The 22,573-nt window shown below is 44.6% G+C and overlaps 2 protein-coding genes and 1 pseudogene across 2 annotated transcripts; all 3 read left to right on the top strand.

The window, feature by feature from the left end:
- The first annotated feature begins 962 nt into the window (after positions 1–962).
- LOC123108458 (stem 28 kDa glycoprotein-like) lies at positions 963–2,557 on the top strand (annotated as a pseudogene).
- Positions 2,558–5,557: 3,000 nt separating this feature from the next.
- LOC123106055 (stem 28 kDa glycoprotein) lies at positions 5,558–8,465 on the top strand. The gene is made up of 2 exons (XM_044528254.1): positions 5,558–6,111; positions 7,684–8,465. Exons 1-2 carry the CDS (start codon positions 5,672–5,674, stop codon positions 8,066–8,068), a joined length of 825 nt encoding a protein of 274 aa, XP_044384189.1. The 5' UTR covers positions 5,558–5,671; the 3' UTR covers positions 8,069–8,465.
- An 8,522-nt stretch (positions 8,466–16,987) lies between these two features.
- Positions 16,988–20,016, top strand: LOC123106056 (stem 28 kDa glycoprotein). The gene is made up of 2 exons (XM_044528255.1): positions 16,988–17,481; positions 19,411–20,016. The coding sequence occupies exons 1-2, from the start codon at positions 17,039–17,041 to the stop codon at positions 19,793–19,795; spliced, it is 828 nt and encodes a 275-aa protein (XP_044384190.1). The 5' UTR covers positions 16,988–17,038; the 3' UTR covers positions 19,796–20,016.
- The last annotated feature ends 2,557 nt before the right edge of the window (positions 20,017–22,573 follow it).

The raw sequence follows: 22,573 nt of genomic DNA on the forward strand, positions 1-22,573 counted from the left end.
TCGATCGGATCACATCATATCCCGGTCATCCCTAAAAGGAAATATCATATCCCCATCGACTCTCCTCCAATCAAAATCGTGTAATAATCCTGTAAAATATGGACCCAGCGTGCTCCATGCTCTGAATGCGACCCCGCCAATGACACCTACCCCCTCCCTGGAAAAAAAATCATATAAATAAATACTCATCTATCATATAGCCAACACATCTATCACATGAGTAACTTTTAGAAGGAAAAAAAAACACATCTATCTCCTCAAATCACAACCATGCATCCAATCCTTTCAAATATCACATGACAGGTTCCACGCTCCAAATGTGGCCCCGTCATTAACATCAAACCCCCTTTGTCCCCCTGTCACTCTCTACGTTGGAATCCAGGACATAAAATATACAAGTTTTTCTTGTTTGCAGGGGATAAAATATATGAAGTTAAGAATGGTAACACTACGTAGTACATATGGTAAACGGAAATGCTAAAAATCCAACATCAAATTTTGAAGCATGACAAATCGAACGTTTTTTATGGCAAATTATGTTGTCGTAAGGATGACAATTTGCTTTAACAAGCATGTCAATTCCTGGTGAAAAACTAACATGACAAAGATTTGTCATGCTTGCTAAAGGAAATTGCCATCCTCGCGATAATATAATTTGTTATCTCGCACGTTCGATTTGCCATGCTAAAGAGTTAACGTTTGATTTGTAGCGAAATCCTATATGATAAATCAGGAAAACTGATCTCCATGGTAGTACCTATGCATGCTATAATTAACTGAATTATTGGACTAACTGCATCAAGATCTGATCACGTCGATCCAATCCCTGTCGACGACACTCTCCTCCAATCAAAACATTGGCCCAAGGCGCGTGTCCCATGCTTTGAAAGCGAGCCCTAGCTACCATATAACACCACCCCCTCCCTCTTTTGTTTTGTCAGTTAATTTGCCTCAAGCTCACACTCACGCACACACCGTGTCGCTAGGATTGATCGATGCAGCTTCCCTTCCCTTCCTATTTAACAAGCTAGAAACCCAACACTCTTTGCACCTCAGCAAGCACCAAAGAGTAGCTAGAAATGGCGATGGCTAGGACGACGACGCTCCTCCTCCTCGTCGCCGCGGCTCTCCTCCCGGCTTCATGCAGCGCATGCGAGGTCGACATCCGGATGCCGACGTCGGTGAGGCTGTGTTGGCGCCGCTGATCCACACACTGCGGCCACTGCTGGGCTCCGGCAAGCACACCGGAGGAGTGCGACAGCTGGGTACTGGGGGTGGAGGCGCACAACGTGCGGGACTGGAAGACGGTGCCCGCCAGCTGCGAGGGCTACGTCGGCCACTACATGCTCGGTAAGCACTTCCGCCGTGACTCTAAGGTCGTCGTCGACCAGGCCCTCGCCTACGTCGACAGCCAGCTCAAGCTCGCCGGCAACGGCGAGGAGGTGTGGGTCTTCGACATCGACGAGACCACCCTCTCCAACCTCCCCTACTACGCCAAGCACGGCTTCGGGTACGTACTACTCGATTGTATACATACGTACAGACCATGCTATACATGCGTACATACATGTAGTTGCTAATTATTGCAGGTGCATCTGAGCAGGGACTTTTCCGTTCACATGAAGTAAAAATCTGACTAGACTTCCTTAGTTAATGTCAACTCACTAGTTAGACAAGAGAACATAAAAGGTTTACAAGCACGTCCGAGAAAAGAAATAATGATGAACAGCTGCGTATCTAACTAATCGAGGGGTTCCAATAACTTTGCTTCACCACAATCATGACAAAACTAACTTTTTTTTTGTTAAAAGCCGAAACTCAGCTGCAATGGTAATGGTAAACCTATTTGATCTTGATCAAAGGAATCAATAAAGCCGCGCTACTGCATACTAGTACAATGCACATGTTAACTCACGAGGTAATGCATACCCTCCACTTAGCCAACTTAATTCACGTTCGTCCACAACTACGTACTGCTCATGCACGTTCGTTACGTACAGATACAGAGCATTGGGTTCGGTACTGCTCATCCACTGGGCTATTTTGCCACTCGGAGCATAATCTAGCTAGGTCACATATGCTTCTTCGGTATGCATAATACCTGTAGCTGATATGGTTGAATCTGCCATTAATCTATCTTCATATATATGTGCGCGCAGGGCTACGCCGTTCAATGCTACGAGCTTCAACGCATATGTGCTGGAGGGGAGCGCACCACCGCTGCCGGAGACAAAGCGGCTGTACAACAAGCTGCGCTCGGTCGGCATCAAGCCAGTGTTCCTCACCGGCAGGACTGAGGACCAGAGGGCCATCACCATCACCAACCTCCGCCGCCAGGGGATCTCTGGGTGGATGAACCTGCTGCTGAAGCAGCCGGGGTTCAAGGGCTCTGCGGTGACCTACAAGTCCGGCGAGAGGCAGAAGCTGCAGGACGCTGGGTATGTCATTGTTGGCAACTTCGGCGACCAGTGGAGCGACATCCTTGGCGCGCCCGCACCTTCAAGCTACCTGACCCCATGTACTACATCGGCTCGGCTAGGCTGTTAATATGCATGCCCCCCCCCCCCCCCCCCCCCCCCCCCGCGCGTCTCGGCATTGTTGCTTGGTTAATTTCCATTAGACGTGTTCCGGGAGAAGCTGCATGATGCTTAGTCGATGGATCCATGGTCCACTTTTTTTGCCAGCAATCCATGGGCTATATTATTGTTTGATGTGTTGTTCTTCTTAACATGGATATTGTACTGTTGATGGTGCATTTTTTTTACAAAAACATGGTTGATGGTATAACTAATATCAGAGATACATGATATTATTGCATACTATCTTGAATCCCTATACTAATGGGCCCATTTTGGCCCGTTGGAGGAAGGGATCATAATTGTCGAACCACCAAACACTAGTCCGGTGGGCACGAAGGAAGGCAATTCACGAAGAAGTCTATCAAAGTCCAGCATCAACTCATGAATTCATAAATAGATTCATTGCAGATTTGGAACTCCTACCAAAGAGCCCGGGCAAGGCCCTTGTAGCGTCCAGGATTGATACAGTGCGCCCCAAGGCTCCCCCCGCAGCTTACGCGAAAGTACATGTGGATGCAGCAGTGGCCAAAATAGAGAACAGAGGGGCTGCTGCTGCAGTGTGTAGAGACAGATGGAAACTATATGGGCAGCTCAGTGTTGGTCGTGCATGGAATAACAGATGTGGCAACATTAGAAGCTATCGCCTGCTGAGAAGGGTTAGCTCTCGCCCAAGATCTGATGCTACAAAATTTTGTTTTGGCTTCGGACTCCAAGCAGATTGTCTCCGACATCTAGAAGGCAAGCCAGGGAAGCTATGGAGCAATAATAAAGGAGATTATGCAACACTTATTATCATTTAATTGTAATATTACTTTCGAGGGCAGAGCTGCTAATAGCGATGCCGATAAGTTAGCCAAGTTTGCACATTCTTTTGATCGGGGTCATCACCTATGGTTGATCGAGCCCCATGATCCCTTTTGTATCCCACTCAATGTGGCTTTTGAGCAATAAAGACTTGGTTTAACCCCTAAGAAAAACACTAGTCGGGAGAGTCAACCAAGAGCCCACATACACGATTGGTTGTCTCCACTGACAATGTACAACTGACAGTTACGATGTTGTTCTTGTGTCTTGCATGTTGTGTGCATATGTATTGTATGTAACTTTTATCAGCTAATTATGCAACACAAATAAAGCACGCCTTTTTTCAATAAATGTCAGAACTAGATTGGAGACTGGCTTGGTCTCTTTCGACACCAAATCCTGGAGTGTGGACACCTCAATCAAGGAATGCTGGCCTAAACAGTTGTCCAGCATGAATCATCAGATAAAGAGTAATGCTACATTCATGGATCATTACGGGGGTTTTACAAGGTCATTATGATTTGGAAAATGGTGATTTATTAGGGGGGGGGGGGGGGACACCTACCCGAAATTCAAGTTGGGGGCGGGGGGGGGGGGGGATTAGAGGAAGGAGCCCATGAACCTCATGTAACCCATCTGTGTGTTTACCAATTTCGTCAGAGAAAGGCTATGGAAACCCTCACCATGCTAGTTAATTGGACGATTTAGAACAATAGAAATGCATGTGTCTTCCAAAGGTATTTCAACCATGGAAAACATCGTCCTTGCATGCATTACAAATGAGGTGGCAAAATGGGTCAAGGGTGGGGCAAAGGATTTGGGAAACATTATGCCTGAAGAATAGACCTGTTATATTATTTTATCCTTTCGTATCTTAATTAATGGAATGAAACAAATAGTTTGCGTCCATTTTTAAAAAATCTCGTAGCTTGCAAAGTTCTAACATCCACTTACAATGCTCACGCTAGAGAGAGCGTGTACTACCGTGTTCTCTCAGGCATTATTGTATGACGCGATTAGTGTCTTAACATGCAATGTTTGAGCGTTAAACGTTCAGCTCTCAAAAACATATCACTTCAAATTACATCGCAAAAAGAAGAACATACACTTGCATTTTTTTTGCAATTTCATGCAACCATAAAAAGCTCAACGAGATATTATATAACACTTTGAAATAAGACAAGTTTTGTGAACAACCAAAAAAATGTAATCATCAATTAGACTGATAATGCTTTTTTATGAATCTCCACAACAAAAAAGGTACTTATGTATGAATATGTTAGAAGTCAGAGTATCTTGTGCATGATTACATGCTACACAACTACTATTCCTTAGATTAACTAGTTGGGCATAACTTCCTCCTTTTTTTTCAAACCATGTGATGAACAAGCTAATGCGATGTAAAGTAATCGTACCTCGCCCTAAGATATGAAATGTGAATCTACATTGGGCAGCTAGAAAAACAAACATAAAAGTATACAAGCGCTTCTGAAAAAAGAAAGTTGAACAACTTATCCTTCATAGGCCATCTAGCTAATCGAGGGGTTTAATTTGAATAACTTTGTTTGGCCACAATCATGACAAAGTGAACCTTTTGTTGAAGCCGGAACTCTGCAATAAAGCTGCAATGGCAGATCTCTTTTTACCAAGGGAATCCACACAATGCTAGGCTGCTGCACACAATGCATTCTCACTCACGAGTCCCAGAGGAAGTGGGTGAGTTATTAAGGAGGGTGAGTGAGGTGCACAAAAATAAATACTATAAGTACTCCAAAGTAGTGGAGTACCAAAATTATAGGCCTCTTTGAATGAGAGGATTTTCATAAAACATTTGGAGATTGTGATCCTTAAGAATTTTCCTGTATTGCTTATTTGATTCGTAGATTGAATTCTATAGGATTTTTTTTTCTTCTATAAGCACTCCCTTATAATACTGCATTTTATAAAGAAAATGTAGCATTGGCTATGCAGTAAATCAGAACAAGTGATCTGCATGGTACGTATGCATGCTATAATCGACTGAATTATTGGACTAACCGCATCAAGATCGGATCCCATCGACCCTATCCTCCAATTAAAATATCTCTCCAATGGACGCTCGTGTCCCACGCTCTCTGGAAGCGACCCCCTCCCCTCCCTCTTTTGCTCTGTCAGTTAATCTACCTCAAGCTCACACGCCGTGTAGCTAGGATCGATCGATGCAGCTTCCCTTCTCTTCCCTTCCTATTTAACAAGGTAGCCACCCCACACCCTTTGCACCTCAGCAAGCACCAACACACACGCTAGGAATGGCGATGGCCAGGACTACGACGCTCCTGCTGGTCGCCGCGGCTCTCCTCGGGGCCTCATGCAGCGCGTGGGAGGTCAACATCCGCATGCCGACCTCGGCCGCGGACGTGGACGAGGCCGTGGTGGCGCCGCTGATCCATGCGCTGCGGCCGCTGCTGGGTTCCGGCAAGCACGCCGGAGTGGAGTGCGACAGCTGGGTGCTGGGCGTGGAGGCGCACAACGTGCGGGACTGGAAGACGGTGCCCGCCAGCTGCGAGGGCTACGTCGGCCATTACATGCTCGGCAAGCACTTCCGCCGCGACTCCAAGATCGTCATCGACCAGGCCCTCGCATACGTCGACAACCTCAAGCTCGCCGGCAACGGCAAGGAGGTGTGGGTCTTCGACATCGACGAGACCACCCTCTCCAACCTCCCCTACTACGCCAAGCACGGCTTCGGGTACGTACTACTTGATTGTATACCTACGTGCACACCATGCTACATATGCGTGTACATATATACATGCAGTTGCGAATTATTGCAGGTCCATCTGAGCAGGGATTTTTCGTTCACAGGAAGTAAAGATCTGACTAGACCTCGTTAGTTAAAATCAACTCACAAGTTAGACAAGAAAAAACACCAATAACATTGTGGCATCGTAAGATCTCTATTGAATGAGAGTTGGAAAACAAGTGAGAGTAGAAGTGGATATAAAAAGGAATGTACTCATCATTAGCGTCGTAAGATCTCTATTGAACGAGAGTGGGAGTACTCATCATTAGCTTTGTACTGGACACGTGGACATCATCATTGCTGGTCACCTCCAATTAATCGGAGTTACAGAGACGGCCAGCAGGACCATATATATGTCCCTCCAGTTTTTAGATATAGAGATGTGATGGGCAAGAGCATGGGCATGTGATTGCCGGAGTAGGACCGTATATCTGCTGTCCACTTGGCTACTTTTATCAACGGATTTATTTTTCAACCGTCCTTATCGACATATACTTTCTAATTATGTTATTCTTAATTGAGTTTAGATCGAGAATACTTTTTTTATAAAATGTACGAAGTCAGAACATCTTGCGCATAGTTACATAAGCCACAACACTGTTCCTTAGTTAAGAACATTCTGTTGAACCAAAATGGAAATTAACTTGAAACGTAGTAGAAGTCTAGATAATATATAGCCAAGATAATGCTAAAGGTTTTGTTTGAAGCTATGATTAACTAGCTGTGTATAACTTCCTTACATAATGTAACGAAGGAACTAGTGCATTGCTATTTAGAGTAAATCATACCTTGCCCTAAGAAATTTTAAGTGAATCTACAATGGGCGGCTAGAAAAAAGAAACATAAAAGGTTTACAAGCGTGTCTGAGAAAAGAAATAATGATGAACAGCTGCATATCTAATTAATCGAGGGGTTCCAATAACTTTGCTTCACCACAATCATGAAAAAAACTAACTTTTTTTGTTGAAAGCCGAGACTCAGTTGCAATATACTCCCTCCGTTCCTAAATACTTGTCTTTCTAGGCATTTCAACAAGTGACTACATACGGAGCAAAATGAGTGAATCTACACTCTAAAATATGTCTACATACATCCGTATGTAGTAGTCATTTGAAATGTCTAGAAAGACAAATATTTAGGAACGGAGGGAGTATAAGGCTGCAATAGTAAACCTATTTGATCCAAGGAATCAACAAAGCTGAGCTGCTACATACAAAGCTTTGCACGATTATGTTAAATATTACAAGTAGTGAGTAAGTTTGGCATTCGTTCTTGGTCCAGCAAAACAGTACGACCTCACTATATCCTCTACTTCGTCCACAATACGTACTGTACTGCCCATGCATGTGCATTACGTACAGATACAGAGCATTAGGTTTAGGTACTGCTCATCCACTTGACCATTTGATCACTTGGACCACAATCTAGGTTACACATGTTTCTTCGGTTTGCATAATTACTAGTAGCTAATATGGTTGAATCTGCCATTAATCTATCCTCATATACATGTGCTTTTAGGGCTACACCGTTCAACGCGACGAGCTTCAATGCGTACGTGCTGGAGGGGAGCGCGCCAGCGCTGCCAGAGACGAAGAGGTTGTACAACAAGCTGCTCTCGGTCGGCATCAAGCCGGTGTTCCTCACTGAAAGGACCGAGGACCAGAGGGCCGTCACCATCACCAACCTCCGCCGCCAGGGGATCTCCGGCTGGATGAACCTGCTGCTGAAGCAGCCCGGTTTCAAGGGCTCTGCGGTGAACTACAAGTCCGGCGAGAGGCAGAAGCTGCAGGACGCTGGGTTCGTCATCGTCGGCAACATCGGCGATCAGTGGAGCGACATCCTTGGCGCGCCGGAGGGCGCCCGCACGTTCAAGCTCCCCGACCCCATGTACTACATCGGCTAGGCTGTTTCCTGACACCATTGATTCCTCCTCAGTCCTGATCCACGAATGAATAAACTCCATGCTCTTAATCATATGCATGCTTCGTCAATAATCGCCTCCGCGCGCACCCTGTTGTTGCTTGATTAATTTCGATTGTTGAGAACTTGAGATCAGTTATTATGAATTAGACATGCTCTGGGAAAGCTGCTTGTTGCTTAATCAGTGCATCCATGGTCCACTGTTATTTTTTGCGAGAAACCCATGGGCTATATTATAGTATAGATGTGTTGTTCTTCCTAACTTCGATCTTGTACTGCTGATGGTGTACTTTTTCTACTAAACATTGTTGATTTTTTGTTTGAGGGATTCTAAACATTGTTGATGATGTAACTAATATTAGAGGTACATAATATTATCACATATATCTTGAACCCCTCCACTAATGGGCCCATTTTGGCCCGATGGAGGAAGGGATCATAATTGGCGGACCACCAAACACCGGTCAGGAGAGGCAACCAAGCACCCACATAGATGATGGGTTATGTCCACTGATAGTGTACAACTGACGATTATGACGTTGTTCTTGTGTCTTGCATGTTGTGTGCATATGTATTGTATGTAACTTTTCAATAGAGTTCAGAGCTAGATTGGAGACTGGCTTGGTCTCTTTGGAGACCAAATCCTGGAGTGTAAACTCCTCGATCAAAGAATGTTGGTCTAAACAGGTGTCCAACAAGAATCATAAGAGGAAGGCTATAGAAACCGTAACTATGCTATTAATTGGACGATTTGGAATGAAAGAAATATGAACGTCTTTCAAGGTATTTCAACCATGGAAAACATCATCCTTACATAGATTAAAAATAAGGTGGCAACATGGATCAAGGCCGGGGCAAAGGATTGGGAAAATTTTATGCCGGAAGAGTAGCCCCATTCTATTATTTCAGCCTTTCGTTGTTAGCCTATCATTTTTGGTTGATGTTGTTCTAAATATCTCTTAATTAATGGACCGAGACAAATAGTTTTCCTCCCTTAAAAAAAGGTTCTTAGCTTGCAAAGTTGTAACATCCATTTACACCAACCCACTCTAGAGAGAGCGTCAGCTACCGTGTTCTCTCGGGCCTTTTTGTACGACGTGATTAGTGTCTTAACATGGAGTGTTTTACGGTTTAACATTCAGCTCTCAAAAACGTATCACTTAAAATTACATTGCAAAACACACACACACACACACACGCACACACACTTGCATGTTTTGTGTGCTTTAATGCAACAATAAAAAAGTCAACAAAATATTATGATAGACTTTGAAACAATAGAGAAACTCAATGAAACATTATATAACACTTCGAAATAAGACAAAATTTGTGAACAACCAAAAAATGTAATCGTCAGTTAGACTGGTGATACTTTTTTATGAATCTCCACAAAAGAAAAGGTATGTATGAGGATGTTACAAGTCCGAATAACTCATGCATGGTTACATGCTACACCACTATTCCTTAGATTAACTAGCTGGGCACAACTTCCTCCTTTTCTGCAAACCATGTGATGAACAGGCTAATGTGATTTAAAGTAATCATACCCCGTCCTAAGAAATTAAAAGTGAATTTACACGTGGCGACTAGAAAAAGAAACATAAGAGTATACAAGCGTGTCTGAAAAAAAAGATGGACAATTTATCAATTCATAGGTCATCTCACTAATTCAGGGGTTCGCATAACTTTGTTTGGCCACAATCATTACAAAGTAGACCCTTTGTTGAAAACCGAAAGTCTGTAACAAAGCTGCAATGGTAGATCTATTTTTTTTCAAGGAATCCACAATGCTGAGCTGCTGCACACTATGCATTCTCACTCACGCGTCACAAATATTGGCTGAGTTATTATTAAAAAAGACAAGGAGGTTGAGCGAGGCGCACAAAATATATAGATACTATTAGTACTCCAAAATAGTGGAGTACCAAAGTTATACAGGCCTCTTTGAATAAGAGGATTCTCATAAATTTTTTGGAGGTTGTGATCCTTAAGAATTTTCCTGTATTGATTATTTGATTCGTAAGATTGAATTCTATAGGACCAGTCAATCTCCACCACTCTTAGATTCTCATATCATGGATTCGTGCATGAATATCTCTAGTTTCGCCGCCGCCCCACGCGCCTCCCCGCGCCGCCGCCTCCCCCGCCGCCGCACCTGCACCCCGCCTCCCCCGCGCGCCTCCCCGCGCTGCCGCCCCTGCCCCCGCCTCCCGTATGTTAGGGTTTGGCGTCTCAGGGGCGACGCCCTTGTCGCCGCCGCCGCCCGGCCCTGGCATCGCGGCCAATGGCAATGTTCCCGTGTGCGTCCCCAGGGCGTACCACGGCCCCGTCGCGGCTACGTCCGCCTGCCCGTCGCTTGAGCCCTGGGCTCCTGTTGACCCTGCTGGTCGCCTGATGGCATATACCCTATCCATGTTCGGGTATCCATGGAGTATCCTATCCATGTGCAAGAGCTGAAGCCCAATATATGCATGAACCACTTCAGGGAAGGGGAAGGAGAGGTGGGCGCGGTCTTAAGGGACCCTAGACTGATGGCACAAACTCATCTGAAGGCTTGCGACCCGCCAGATCGATCCCTGCCTCCTGAGTACGGTTCTGTGGAGATGAAGATTGCGGAGGCGATGTCACTTTTGGTGCAGCCGAAGGAAATCCAGCCGTGTACTTTACCCGGAAGCCGGTGGGGGCGATCATGGGGCTCCCCTTGTGGATGCTGCCAACCCGAAGCCGGTTAATGGGAACCCGTGGAACACGCAGCCGTGATCCATGGTGTATTTGCGATCGTCGACACCAAACAGAGGCTGGTTGTGTCAAAGCCCTTGTGCCTTATGTTGATGTACCAGTGAGAGGATCACTGATCAAAGAGTGCATTGCCAATCTGCAGCAATCAAGGTACCCGATAGACAAGGTTGTCTCCTTGAACAACCAAGACACGGAGATGAACGATGTTTTCTTGTTTCAGAACAAGCATACAGTGCTAGAAAAGGAGCAACGCGTGAACCAGAACGAGCAAGACGAGGCAATTGTTATCTTTCAGGAGGTTGTCATGGCAGGTGGTGTTCAGAAGAGGGGCAAGGTGGTTGCGGATGGCACGTCCGCCGGGACAGAGGACCAGTCTATTAAGCAGGAAGCAACCGACCCAGGGGCTGCCGGTGAACTGACGGGGCCGAATGTGGCATCCCGTCAGGAGCAATTAATTGCCTGAGTTGGAACTGTCGGGGTGCGGCCAACAAACCGACAGTTCATGAGTTGGCGGGACTTGCGAGGACCGCCAGAGCACATTTGGTCTTTTTATGTGAAACTAGAGTTAAAGCTGAAAAAGTGCGTCGTTTAAGAGGTAGACTGGGTCTGAGGGGTTTTGCTGGATGTGATAGCAATGGTCTGAGTGGGGGCCTAGCCCTCTTCTGGAGTGATCAAATCTTTGTCGATGTTCAAGAAATAAATGATAGATATATTGATGCATATGTTCGTGTGTCTGATAATGATCCACTTTGGCATTTAACTTGTGTGTATGGTGAACCGAGGGTGGAAAACCGCCATTTGATGTGGGAGAAATTACAAGGCTTGAAAACAAGGTCTGCATTACCGTGGTGTGTGATTGGTGACTTCAGTGAAGCCATGTGGTCTTTCGAATATCTCTCAGCAACACAACGTGGAGAAAGACAGATGTTGGCCTTCAGAGACACCTTGGAGATATGTGAGTTGTCAGATTTGGGATTTTCGGGTGTGCCTTTTACCTATGACAATAAGCAAGCTGGAAGTCGGAATGTTAAAGTCCGCCTTGACCGGGCAGTGGCGGATAACCGTTGGCGGGACATCTTCTCGGAGGCATGGGTCATGCACCATGTAAGCCCTTGCTCGGACCACTGTCCAGTGGTCTTACAGTGTATAAAGGAGGAAAAACTGAATTTCAAGCCAAACCAGAAACGATACGAGATTATGTGGGAGACTGATAATAGCCTGCCTGAGAGGGTTAAGAATGCATGGGCTAACGCGGGATCAAAGATACACCTGGGTGACATACGCAGAGGCTTACGTGAGCTGATGGCCGAGCTACATGTATGGAGCAAATGTAGGTTTGGATGTGTGGTGCGTGCACATGAGAAGTCTAGAACAAGGCTGGAGGAGTTGCTGCATATGAATGCTGATCGCAATGAAATACGGGCAGTACAAGACCATATGAATGATCTCATGTACAAGGAAGAACTCATGTGGTTGCAACGATCACGTATTGACTAGCTGCGGGAAGGAGATCGCAATACAAAGTTTTTTCATCAGCGGGCAGTGTGGAGAGCGAGGAAAAATAAAGTCAAATTCCTTATTGATGATTCAGGCGCTAGAGTTGAGAAAAAGGAAAAGATGGGCGATCTGGTAGATGCGTATTTCTAGAGCCTTTTTACTTGTGACAATGCACTCGTTCAGGCTCCCCTTGTACAGCTAGTACAACCAAAGGTAACTGATGAAATAAACTTAAGTCTTTGTGCTAACTTCAGTGATAAGGAAATTTCAGATAGCCTCTTCCAGATCGGACCGCTTAAGGCTCCCGGTAGTGATGGATTCCCAGCCCGTTTCTTTCAGCAAAACCGGTTGGTTTTAAAGGAGGAAGTCATATGTGTAGTCAAAGAATTTTTTTCATACAGGAGTAATGCCAGAGGGGATAAATGATAAGATAATTGTTCTTATTCCGAAAGTAAATGATCCAACCCGAGTCTCTGATTTCAGGCCCATAAGTCTCTGTAACGTTATTTACAAAGTTGTTGCAAAATGCCTGGTGAATGGGTTGAGACCCATTTTGGATGAAATCATTTCTCCACAACAAAGTGCCTTTGTACCAGGACGGATGATCATGGATAATGCCCTCTTGGCGTTTGAGTGCCTCCATTTCATGCAATACGAGAAAAAGCAAGAAAACAGCTACTGTGCTTATAAGTTGGATTTATCAAAGGCTTATAATCGAGTAGATTGGGTCTTCTTGGAGCAGACGATGATAAAGCGAGGCTTCGCTCACCAGTGGGTTCAGTGGATTATGACATATGTGACCTCGGTGAGATACTCTGTGAAATTTAATGGAGTCACCTTAGATTCGTTTGCACCATCGCGTGGGCTTCGGCAAGGAGACCCCCTATCACCGTTTCTATTTCTATTTGTCGCCGATGGACTAAGTGCTTTACTGAGGCAAGGAATAGAAAATCATAACCTACAAGCTTTGAAGGTATGCCCGAGAGCACCCGGTATTTCACATCTTCTATTTGCGGATGATACATCATTGTTCTTCAAAGCTAACCTGGAGCAGGCCCAGTACATCCGTGGTGTTATTAATAGTTATGAGCAAGCTACAGGACAACTTATTAACCCACAGAAATGTTCTATTCAGTTTGGTGAGGCTTGCCCGGTGGAGGTGCAACAAGCTATCAAGCAGGAGCTTCAGGTAGTAAACTCGGAATTTGAGGGGAAGTACCTCGGCTTACCGACCCCAGATGGTAGTATGCACAAAGGAAAATTCCAAATGCTACAGGCTAGTCTAACTAAAAGGATCATGGCATGGGGAGACTCCCTGTCCCAAGCAGGTATTGAAGCAATGATAAAATCTGTGGCACAGGCTATTCCCACATATATCATGGGAGTGTTTAAGTTACCGGCATCGGTGTGTGATGACCTAACAAGGCTAGTGCGAAACTTTTGGTGGGGTTCTAAGAATGGTAAGAGAAAGACACATTGGAGGGCACGGGACAAAATTATTGAACCAAAAGGAAGAGGAGGGCTTGGCTTCCGTGATTTTCGCATCTTCAACCAAGCCTTGCTAGCTCGCCAAGCGTGGCGCCTACTCACGAAGCCGGACTCACTTTGTGCCATGGTGTTGAAAGCGGGGTATTATCCTAATGGGTCCCTAGTGGACACTGTTTTTGCAGGCAACACATCACCCACATGGCATGCAATCCAACATGGCTTGGAGCTGTTGAAAAAAGGTCTTCTTTGGTGTGTCGGCAATGGGGATCTCCGGCTGGATGAACCTGCTGGTGAAGCAGCCCGGTTTCAAGGGCTCTGCGGTGACCTACAAGTCCGGCGAGAGGCAGAAGCCGCAGGACGCTGGGTTCGTCATCGTCGGCAACATCGGCGATCAGTGGAGCGACATCCTCGGCGCGCCGGAGGGCGCCCGCACCTTCAAGCTCCCCGACCCCATGTACTACATCGGCTAGGCTGTTTCCTGACACCATTGATTGCTCCTCAGTCCTGATCCACGAATGAATAAACTCCATGCTCTTAATCATATGCATGCTTAGTCAATAATCGCCCCCGCGCGCACCCTGCTGTTGCTTGATTAATTTTGATTTTTGAGAACTTGAGATCAGTTATTATGAATTAGACATGTTCCGGGAAAGCTGCATGTTGCTTAATCTGTGTATCCATGGTCCACTGTTATTTTTTGCGAGAAACCCATGGGCTATATTATTGTTATAGATGTGTTGTTCTTCCTAACTTGGATCTTGTACTGTTGATGGTGTACTTTTTCTACTAAACATTGTTGATGATGTAACTAATATTAGAGGTACATAATATTATCACATATATCTTGAACCCCTCCACTAATGGGCCCATTTTGGCCCGTTGGAGGAAGGGATCATAATTGGCGGACCACCAAACACCGGTCAGGAGAGGCAATCAAGCGCCCACATAGATGATGGGTTGTGACCACTGATAGTGTAGAACTGACGATTATGACGTCGTTCTTGTGTCTTGCATGTTGTGTGCACATGTATTGTATGTAACTTTTCAATAGAGTTCAGAGCTAGATTAGAGACTGGCTTGGTCTCTTTGGAGACCAAATCCTGGAGTGTGGAGTCCTCGATCAAAGAATGTTGGTCTAAACAGGTGTCCAACAAGAATCATAAGAGGAAGGCTATGGAAACCATAACTATGCTATTAATTGGACGATTTGGAATGAAAGAAATGTGCATGTCTTTCAAGGTATTTCAACCATGGAAAACATCATCCTTACATAGATTAAAAATAAGGTGGCAACATGGATCAAGGCCGGGGCAAAGGATTTGGGAAAAGTTATGCCGGAAGAGTAGCCCCATTCTATTATTTCAGCCTTTCGTTGTTAGCCTATCTTTTTTCGGTTGATGTTGTTCTAAATATCTCTTAATTAATGGACCGAGACAAATAGTTTTCCTCCCTTCTAAAAAAAGGCTCGTAGCTTGCAAAGTTGTAACATCCATTTACACCAACCCACTCTAGAGAGAGCGTCAGCTACTGTGTTCTCTCGGGCCTTTTTATACGACGTGATTAGTGTCTTAACATGGAGTGTTTTACGGTTTAACATTCAGCTCTGAAAAACGTATCACTTAAAATTACATTGCAAAAAAAAAGAACACACACTTGCATGTTTTGTGCACTTTAATGCAACAATAAAGAAATCAACGAAATATTATGATAGACTTTGAAACAATAGAGAAACTCAATGAAACATTATATAACACTGCGAAATAAGACAAAATTTGTGAACAACCAAAAAATGTAATCGTCAGTTATACTGGTGATACTTTTTTATGAATCTCCACAAAAGAAAAGGTATGTATGAGGATGTTACAAGTCCAAATAATTCGTGCACGGTTACATGCTACACCACTATTCCTTAGATTATCTAGCTGGGCATAACTTCCTCCTTTTCTGCAAACCATGTGATGAACAAGCTAATGCGATTTAAAGTAATCATACCCCGTCCTAAGAAATTAAAAGTGAATTTACACGTGGCGGCTAGAAAAAGAAACATAAGAGTATACAAGCGTGTATGAAAAACAATGATGAACAAATTATCAATTCATAGGTCATCTCACTAATTGAGGGGTTCGAATAACTTTATTTGGCCACAATCATGACAAAGTAGACCTTTTGTTGAAAACCGAAAGTCTGTAACAAAGCTGCAATGGTAGATCTATTTTTTTCCCCAAGGAATCCACAAGGCTGAGCTGCTGCACACTATGCATTCTCACCAAAGAGAGTGGGTGAGCTATTAAATAAAGACAAGGTGGGTGAGTGAGCTGCATAAAAATTAAATACTCGAAAATAGTGGAGAGTACCAAAAGTATAGGCCTCTTTGGTTAAGAGGATTTTCATTAAAAAATTGGAGGATTGTGGCCCTTAAGAAATTTTTTCTGTATTGGTTATTTGATTTGTAAGATTGGATCCTATAGAAAAAAAATTCTAAGGATTTCCTTGTACTGCATTTCATCGAAAATGTAGCATGAAGTAAATCAGAACAACTGATCTGCATGGTACGGATGCATGCTATAATTAACTGAATTATTGGATTAACCGCATCAAGATCGGATCACATCGGTCCTATTCGCGTCGGCGACTCTCCTCTTATGATCCTATCCCAACGACGCTCGTGTCCCACGCTCTGAAAGCGACCCCTAAGGTATCATGATCGTATGCATGACACCAACCCCCTCCCTCTTTTGTTTTGTCAATTAATCTACCTAAGAGCATCTCCAACAGCCGCCCAATGCGCGGCGCCCAAAAAACAGGTTTACAGTGCGCAAGTAAATTTTTTTAGGACGCTAGAAAACGTTTGCTCCAACAAGCGCTGCAAAATATGCTGCGCGCGCGAGTCCAATGGTCCCAATCAAGCGGTCCCATCTACAGCAGTCCAGAGTTTGCAGCGTGCGCGATCAGACGCACTAAATATGCTGCGCGCGATGCCTTTTTGATGCGCGCGCTGCATTAGTTATAGCATGCGCACGCTTTTTGTGCGGCTGCTGAAGATTCCAAACCGGATCCGCGCGCGCTAAAAGCAGTTTTTATACCGCGCGGCGCTCATAAAGCCCCACACTCACGCACACACCGTGTAGCTAGGATCGATCGATGCAGCTTCCCTTCTCCTCCCTTCCTATTTAACGAGCTAGCCACCCCACACTCTTTGCACCTCATTAAGCACCAACACACAATAGAAATGGCAATGGCTAGGACGACGACGATGCTCCTCCTCGTCGCCGCGGCTCTCCTCGCGGCCTCATGCAGCGCGTGGGAGGTCAACATCCGCATGCCGACCTCGGCCGCGGACGTGGACGAGGCCGTGGTGGCGCCGCTGATCCACGCGCTGCGGCCGCTGCTGGGCTCCGGCAAGCACGCCGGAGTGGCGTGCGACAGCTGGCTGCTAGGCGTGGAGGCGCACAACGTGCGCGACTGGAAGACCGTGCCCGCTAGCTGCGAGGGCTACGTCGGCCACTACATGCTCGGCAGCCACTTCCGCCGCGACTCCAAGATCGTCATCGACCAGGCCGTCGCCTACGTCGACTCCCTCAAGCTCGCCGGCAACGGCAAGGAGGTGTGGGTCTTCGACATTGACGAGACCACCCTCTCCAACCTCCCCTACTACGCCAAGCACGGCTTCGGGTACGTACTACTCGATTGTATACATACACACTACTGATGCTATGTGTAGTGCATTATATTTGCTATCTATTGCAGGTGTATCTAAGCAGGGACCTGGCTGCACTCATCTTATAAACTAAAAATCTGACTAGACCTCGTTAATTAAAATCAATTGACTAGCTAGAATAACAATGTGGCAATGTGGCATCGTAAGATCTCTAATGAATGAAAGTGGAAAAACAAGGGAGACTAAAACTGGAAATGTAGAAAAACAAGGGAGACTAAAACTGGAAATGTAGAAATGTCACCTCAAATTAATCACAGTCACAGAGACGGCCAACAGGACCATATATATGTCCCTCCTATGAATGGTCAACAAATTAAAACAAGAGGGAAACATACTATACTAGTAGTAGAGTTAGAGTTAGAGATGTGTGCTGTGATGTGCATGTGTATGTGGTGGCCGGAGTAGGACCTTATCTGTTGTCCACTTGGCTAACTACTTTATCGGACGGTTTCTTTTTCAAGCATCCTTATCAACCATACTTTCTAACTATGTTATGCTTAGTTTAGTTTACATGGATAATACATATTTTATAAGATGTAAGTAGGGCTGGACCAAAAGCTCGCGAGCTTAATAAGCGCTCGATAGTTCGGCTTGTTATGCTCGTGGCTGGCTTCTTAATGAACAAAGTCAATCATCAATTTCAGCTCGTTAAGCTTAACGAGCTTAATGAACGATCTAACGAGTTTCACGAGTAGCTCGCCAAGCTCGTTAGTAACAACACAACACATATTTCATCTTACGTGACAAAATTATTGTAGCACCTGAGCCTATCTATTCAATCTAATCTATATAGGAGGAAACAAACTAGTGCATTTCCTTTTGTAGTGACCATCTTCCTTCTTAAAAATCACATCTACACACTCATCATGTAGACTGTATCACATCAGAATCTGTTAACGAGCGCCCACGAGCTTAACGAGCTTCAAACGAACCGAACCGAGCAGGGTTTTTTGCTCGTTAATCTTACCGAGCTTAACGAGCCGAGCCTTAACGAGCACGATCTTAACGAACAGAGCAGCTCGTTAATCTTCCCCTGGATGTAAGAAGTCAGAACATCTTCTGCATATTTACATATGCTGCAACACTATTCCTGCTTTTTTTTCTTTTGAGTTGGAACACTATTACCTTAGTTAAGAAGATTCTCTTGAAACAAAATGGAAATTAACTTGAAACGTAGTAGAAGCCTAGATCATATCTAGCCAAGTTGATGCGAAAGGTTTAGTTTGAAACTATGATTAAGTAGCTGTGTGTATGACTACCTTGTATATATTTTTAATGTGATGAATGAGCCAGTGCATCGCGATTTTAAAGTAAATCATACCTTGCCCTAAGAAATTTAAAGCAGATCTACACTGAACGGCTAGAAAAAGGAAACATAAAAGTATACAAGCGCGTCCGAGAAAAGTAGGATGAACAGCTTATCACAACATATCTAACTAATCATGAGAAAGCTAACCTTTTGTGTTGAAAGCTGAAACTTTGCAATAACGCTGCAAACGGTAGACCTAATTTATCAAAGGAATCAACAAAGCTGTGCACGATGAGATTAAATACCACAACTAGTGATTGTGTTTGGCGTTCGTTCTTGGTCCAACAAAACAGTAGCGTGATGATGCTGGAGTAGGACCACGCCGTGTCATACATTGATTTATACGCTCCACATGGCCAACTTAATTTATCATCAGTCTCGTTAGTCCACAACTACATCAGTACTGCTCATGCACGTGCCTTACGTACAGATGCAGAGCATTGGGTTTAGTTACCGCTCATCCACTTGGACTACAATCTAGGTCGCACACTATGTTTCTTCGGTATGCATAATTGCTAGCAGCTGATGTAGTTGAATCTGCCATTAATATATCTTCATACACATGTGAGTGCAGGGCTACACCGTTCAACGCGACGAGCTTCAACGCGTACGTGCGGGAGGGGAGCGCCCCGGCGCTGCCAGAGACGAAGCGGTTGTACAACAAGCTGCGCTCGGTCGGTATCAAGCCAGTGTTCCTCACCGGCCGGACCGAGGACCAGAGGGCCATCACCGTCACCAATCTCCGCCGCCAGGGCATCTCCGGGTGGATGAACCTGCTGCTGAAGCAACCCGGCTTCAAGGGCTCCGCGGTGACCTACAAGTCCGGCGAGAGGCAGAAGCTGCAGGACGCCGGGTACGTCATCGTCCGCAATATCGGCGACCAGTGGAGTGACATCCTCGGCGCGCCTGAGGGCGCCCGCACTTTCAAGCTGCCAGACCCCATGTACTACATCGGCTAGGCTGCCTCCGGCTCGGGCATGCCGCCATTGATTTCTCAATCCAATAAGCTCCATGCTCTTAGGTATATTCATGTTTTGCCAATAATCCCTTCCCAGTTGTTGCTTCGTTCATTTCCATTGTTGAGAACTTGAGATTAATTGCTATTATGAACGTGTTTGTGGAGAAGTTGCATGTTATTTAATCAATGGATCCATGGTCCACTGTTTTGTTTTGCGAGAAATCCATGGGCTATTGTTGTGTTCTTCTTCTTAACTGTTTTTAGAAAAGGAGGATTACTCCGGTGTCTGCATCCGAATGTTACATGCAACCCCTTTGTTAAGCAAAGTATCTGAAAGATCCGTGGTCTAGTACAAGTTCGCTCGGAGCTAAAAAAAGGTAATGAAACAAGGTAAAAATTGTCTCAATCGGCGAAAATAGGATGAGATGACTAAACGCCTAGCCTATTACTAGATCGTTATCCAAACCGGTTGTAAATATCCCGAGCTATCATCTCCCATCAGGTACACCCAGTAACCGAAGGCTCACTGGCTTCGGTAGGAGTGAAAGGACCACGTACAGATCCAAGTACTGGCCCTGTAAATAACCTGCAAAAATTTTATACGAGTTTGTCTGTGAAAATACATATCATTTCTGCAGTTCCATATAGCCCAAAGTAATGCACATACTCCTATCCGAATATGCCTCACAGTATTTGACTCTACTTCATTTAGCAACGTCCCGAATAACGTGCGAATACTATTTGGAGGGGTGATATTAAAGGCTATATGAATTGAACGTCATAATAGTTTGGCAGCGGACAATCGAGAAAGAGGTGCTTAATAGTTTCATCTTGATCACAAAAGCAGCATCATTGACTACCGTCCAAACTACACTTTGCCAAGTTATCCTTAGTCAGAATCACCTCTTTGTGAACAAACCACAAGAAGACTTTGATTCTTAACGACACTTTAATCTTCCAAGTATGCATTTCAGAATCGGACCAGAGTCAATTAGGTCTACATACATAGATTTAACTGAGAAGATTCTGTTCGTAGTTAATCTTCAGTGAATAGTATCTGGCTCATCAGAGAGGTGAACGTCCAACAACCTCCGCACCAGATGTAGCCAAGCGTCCCATCGGTCTCCTACTAAAGATCGTCGGAATTGAATGTTTAGAGGATTAGATTGTAATAGTGTAGCAACATAAGACTCCTTACGCTATACAATATTATACAAAGATAAATATTGTGTGGCTAGAGGCGCCTCCCCTAACCACGTATCCTCCCAGAATCTACTCGAATTACCGTTTCCAATGATGAATTTAGTCCTATGAAAGAAAGCCGCTTTCGTTCACATTAACCCCTTCGAGAAAGGTGAATCATTGGGGTCTAACGGAAACCTCGGCCAAGGTCTCAGATTGTAGGTACTTATTATGCAAAATCTATACTCACGTGCCTTCAGTCTCAACAGAAAGTTTGTACAACCATTTACTGAGCAGGCATCTATTCTTTACCTCTAAGTTCGAGCCCACCCTAGTCCTTCGGTCTATAGATGATATCCCACTTAGTAAGGCTCTCTTTATCTCATCGCATTGCCAAAAGAATCGTGAACGATAGAAATCTAACATTTTCCATACCATTATGGGGACTTTAAAGAAAGACTAGAGGAACATCGGCATACTCATGAACATCTTCTTCTTGTCTTGGATCTTGTACTTTCGATGGTGCATTTTTTCCCCAAATATTATTGATGGTAAGACTAATATCAGAGGTACATGTAATATTATCACATATATGGTGTCACTACTAAAGAATGACCCTTTTTTGACCCCCTCCATTAATGGGCCCATTTTGACCCGTTCGAGGAAGGGGTCGTCGTTGGCGGGTCACCAAATGCCCATCGCATGAGACTGCAGAGGCAACCAAGTGAGAAAGGCTATGGGAAGCACGAAAAGTTAAGCCTCACTATGATAGTTACTTGGACGATTTGGAACGGAGCAGATGTGTGTGTATTCCAAGGTATTTCAGCGCTGCCAACAATTATCCTTGCAAAGATTAAAAATGAGGCGGCAACATTGGTCAAGGCTGGAGCAAAGGATTTGAGAAACATTATGTCGGAAGAGTACCCCATTCTATTAATTTAGCGTTTCGTTGTTGGCCTGTCTTTGTTTTTGGTTGCCCTTGTTCTAACTCTCCCTTAATTAATGAAATGATACAAATAGTTTGCCTGCGTTTTTAAAAAGGTTCAGAGCTAGCACAGTTGTCACATCCCTCTACATCAGCCCACTCTAGAGAGGGTCTCTTCTTACCTTTTTCTCGGCCATCTTTGTACGACGTGATTCGTGTCTTGACATGGAGTGTTTGAGCGTGTTCAGCTCTCAGTAATATATCACTTAAAATTACATCGCAAAAGAATATCATACACTTGCATGTTTTTTGCATTTTCATCAAAACACTATGAAACTATAAAAAACACTCGATAGAATATTATGTACTCACTCTTCAAGAAAACAAGATTGCTAATAACCAAAAAACGTAATTGCCAGTTTAGACCTCTATGTTCTTCATCAACGTCGAGTGATCTTCATAGTTTTGTGAGAATAAATTTCCTCTCGTTCTTTTGTCAGTGTGCCAAGAGGTTAGAGAGTTTTCTGTCGCAGATTCGAGTATTCGGATCTGATGAGTTTATGTTGCCGTATCAAGATTTATTTTTGTTGGTTTGGTTCTTTGTGGAGGTGAAATATTTTATCGACGCCATAGTGAAGATATAAGTGATTTGATGACCTGCACTTCTAGGGG

Source organism: Triticum aestivum, chromosome 5A, assembly GCF_018294505.1.
Source record: "Triticum aestivum cultivar Chinese Spring chromosome 5A, IWGSC CS RefSeq v2.1, whole genome shotgun sequence".
NCBI classification, from domain to species: domain Eukaryota; kingdom Viridiplantae; phylum Streptophyta; class Magnoliopsida; order Poales; family Poaceae; genus Triticum; species Triticum aestivum.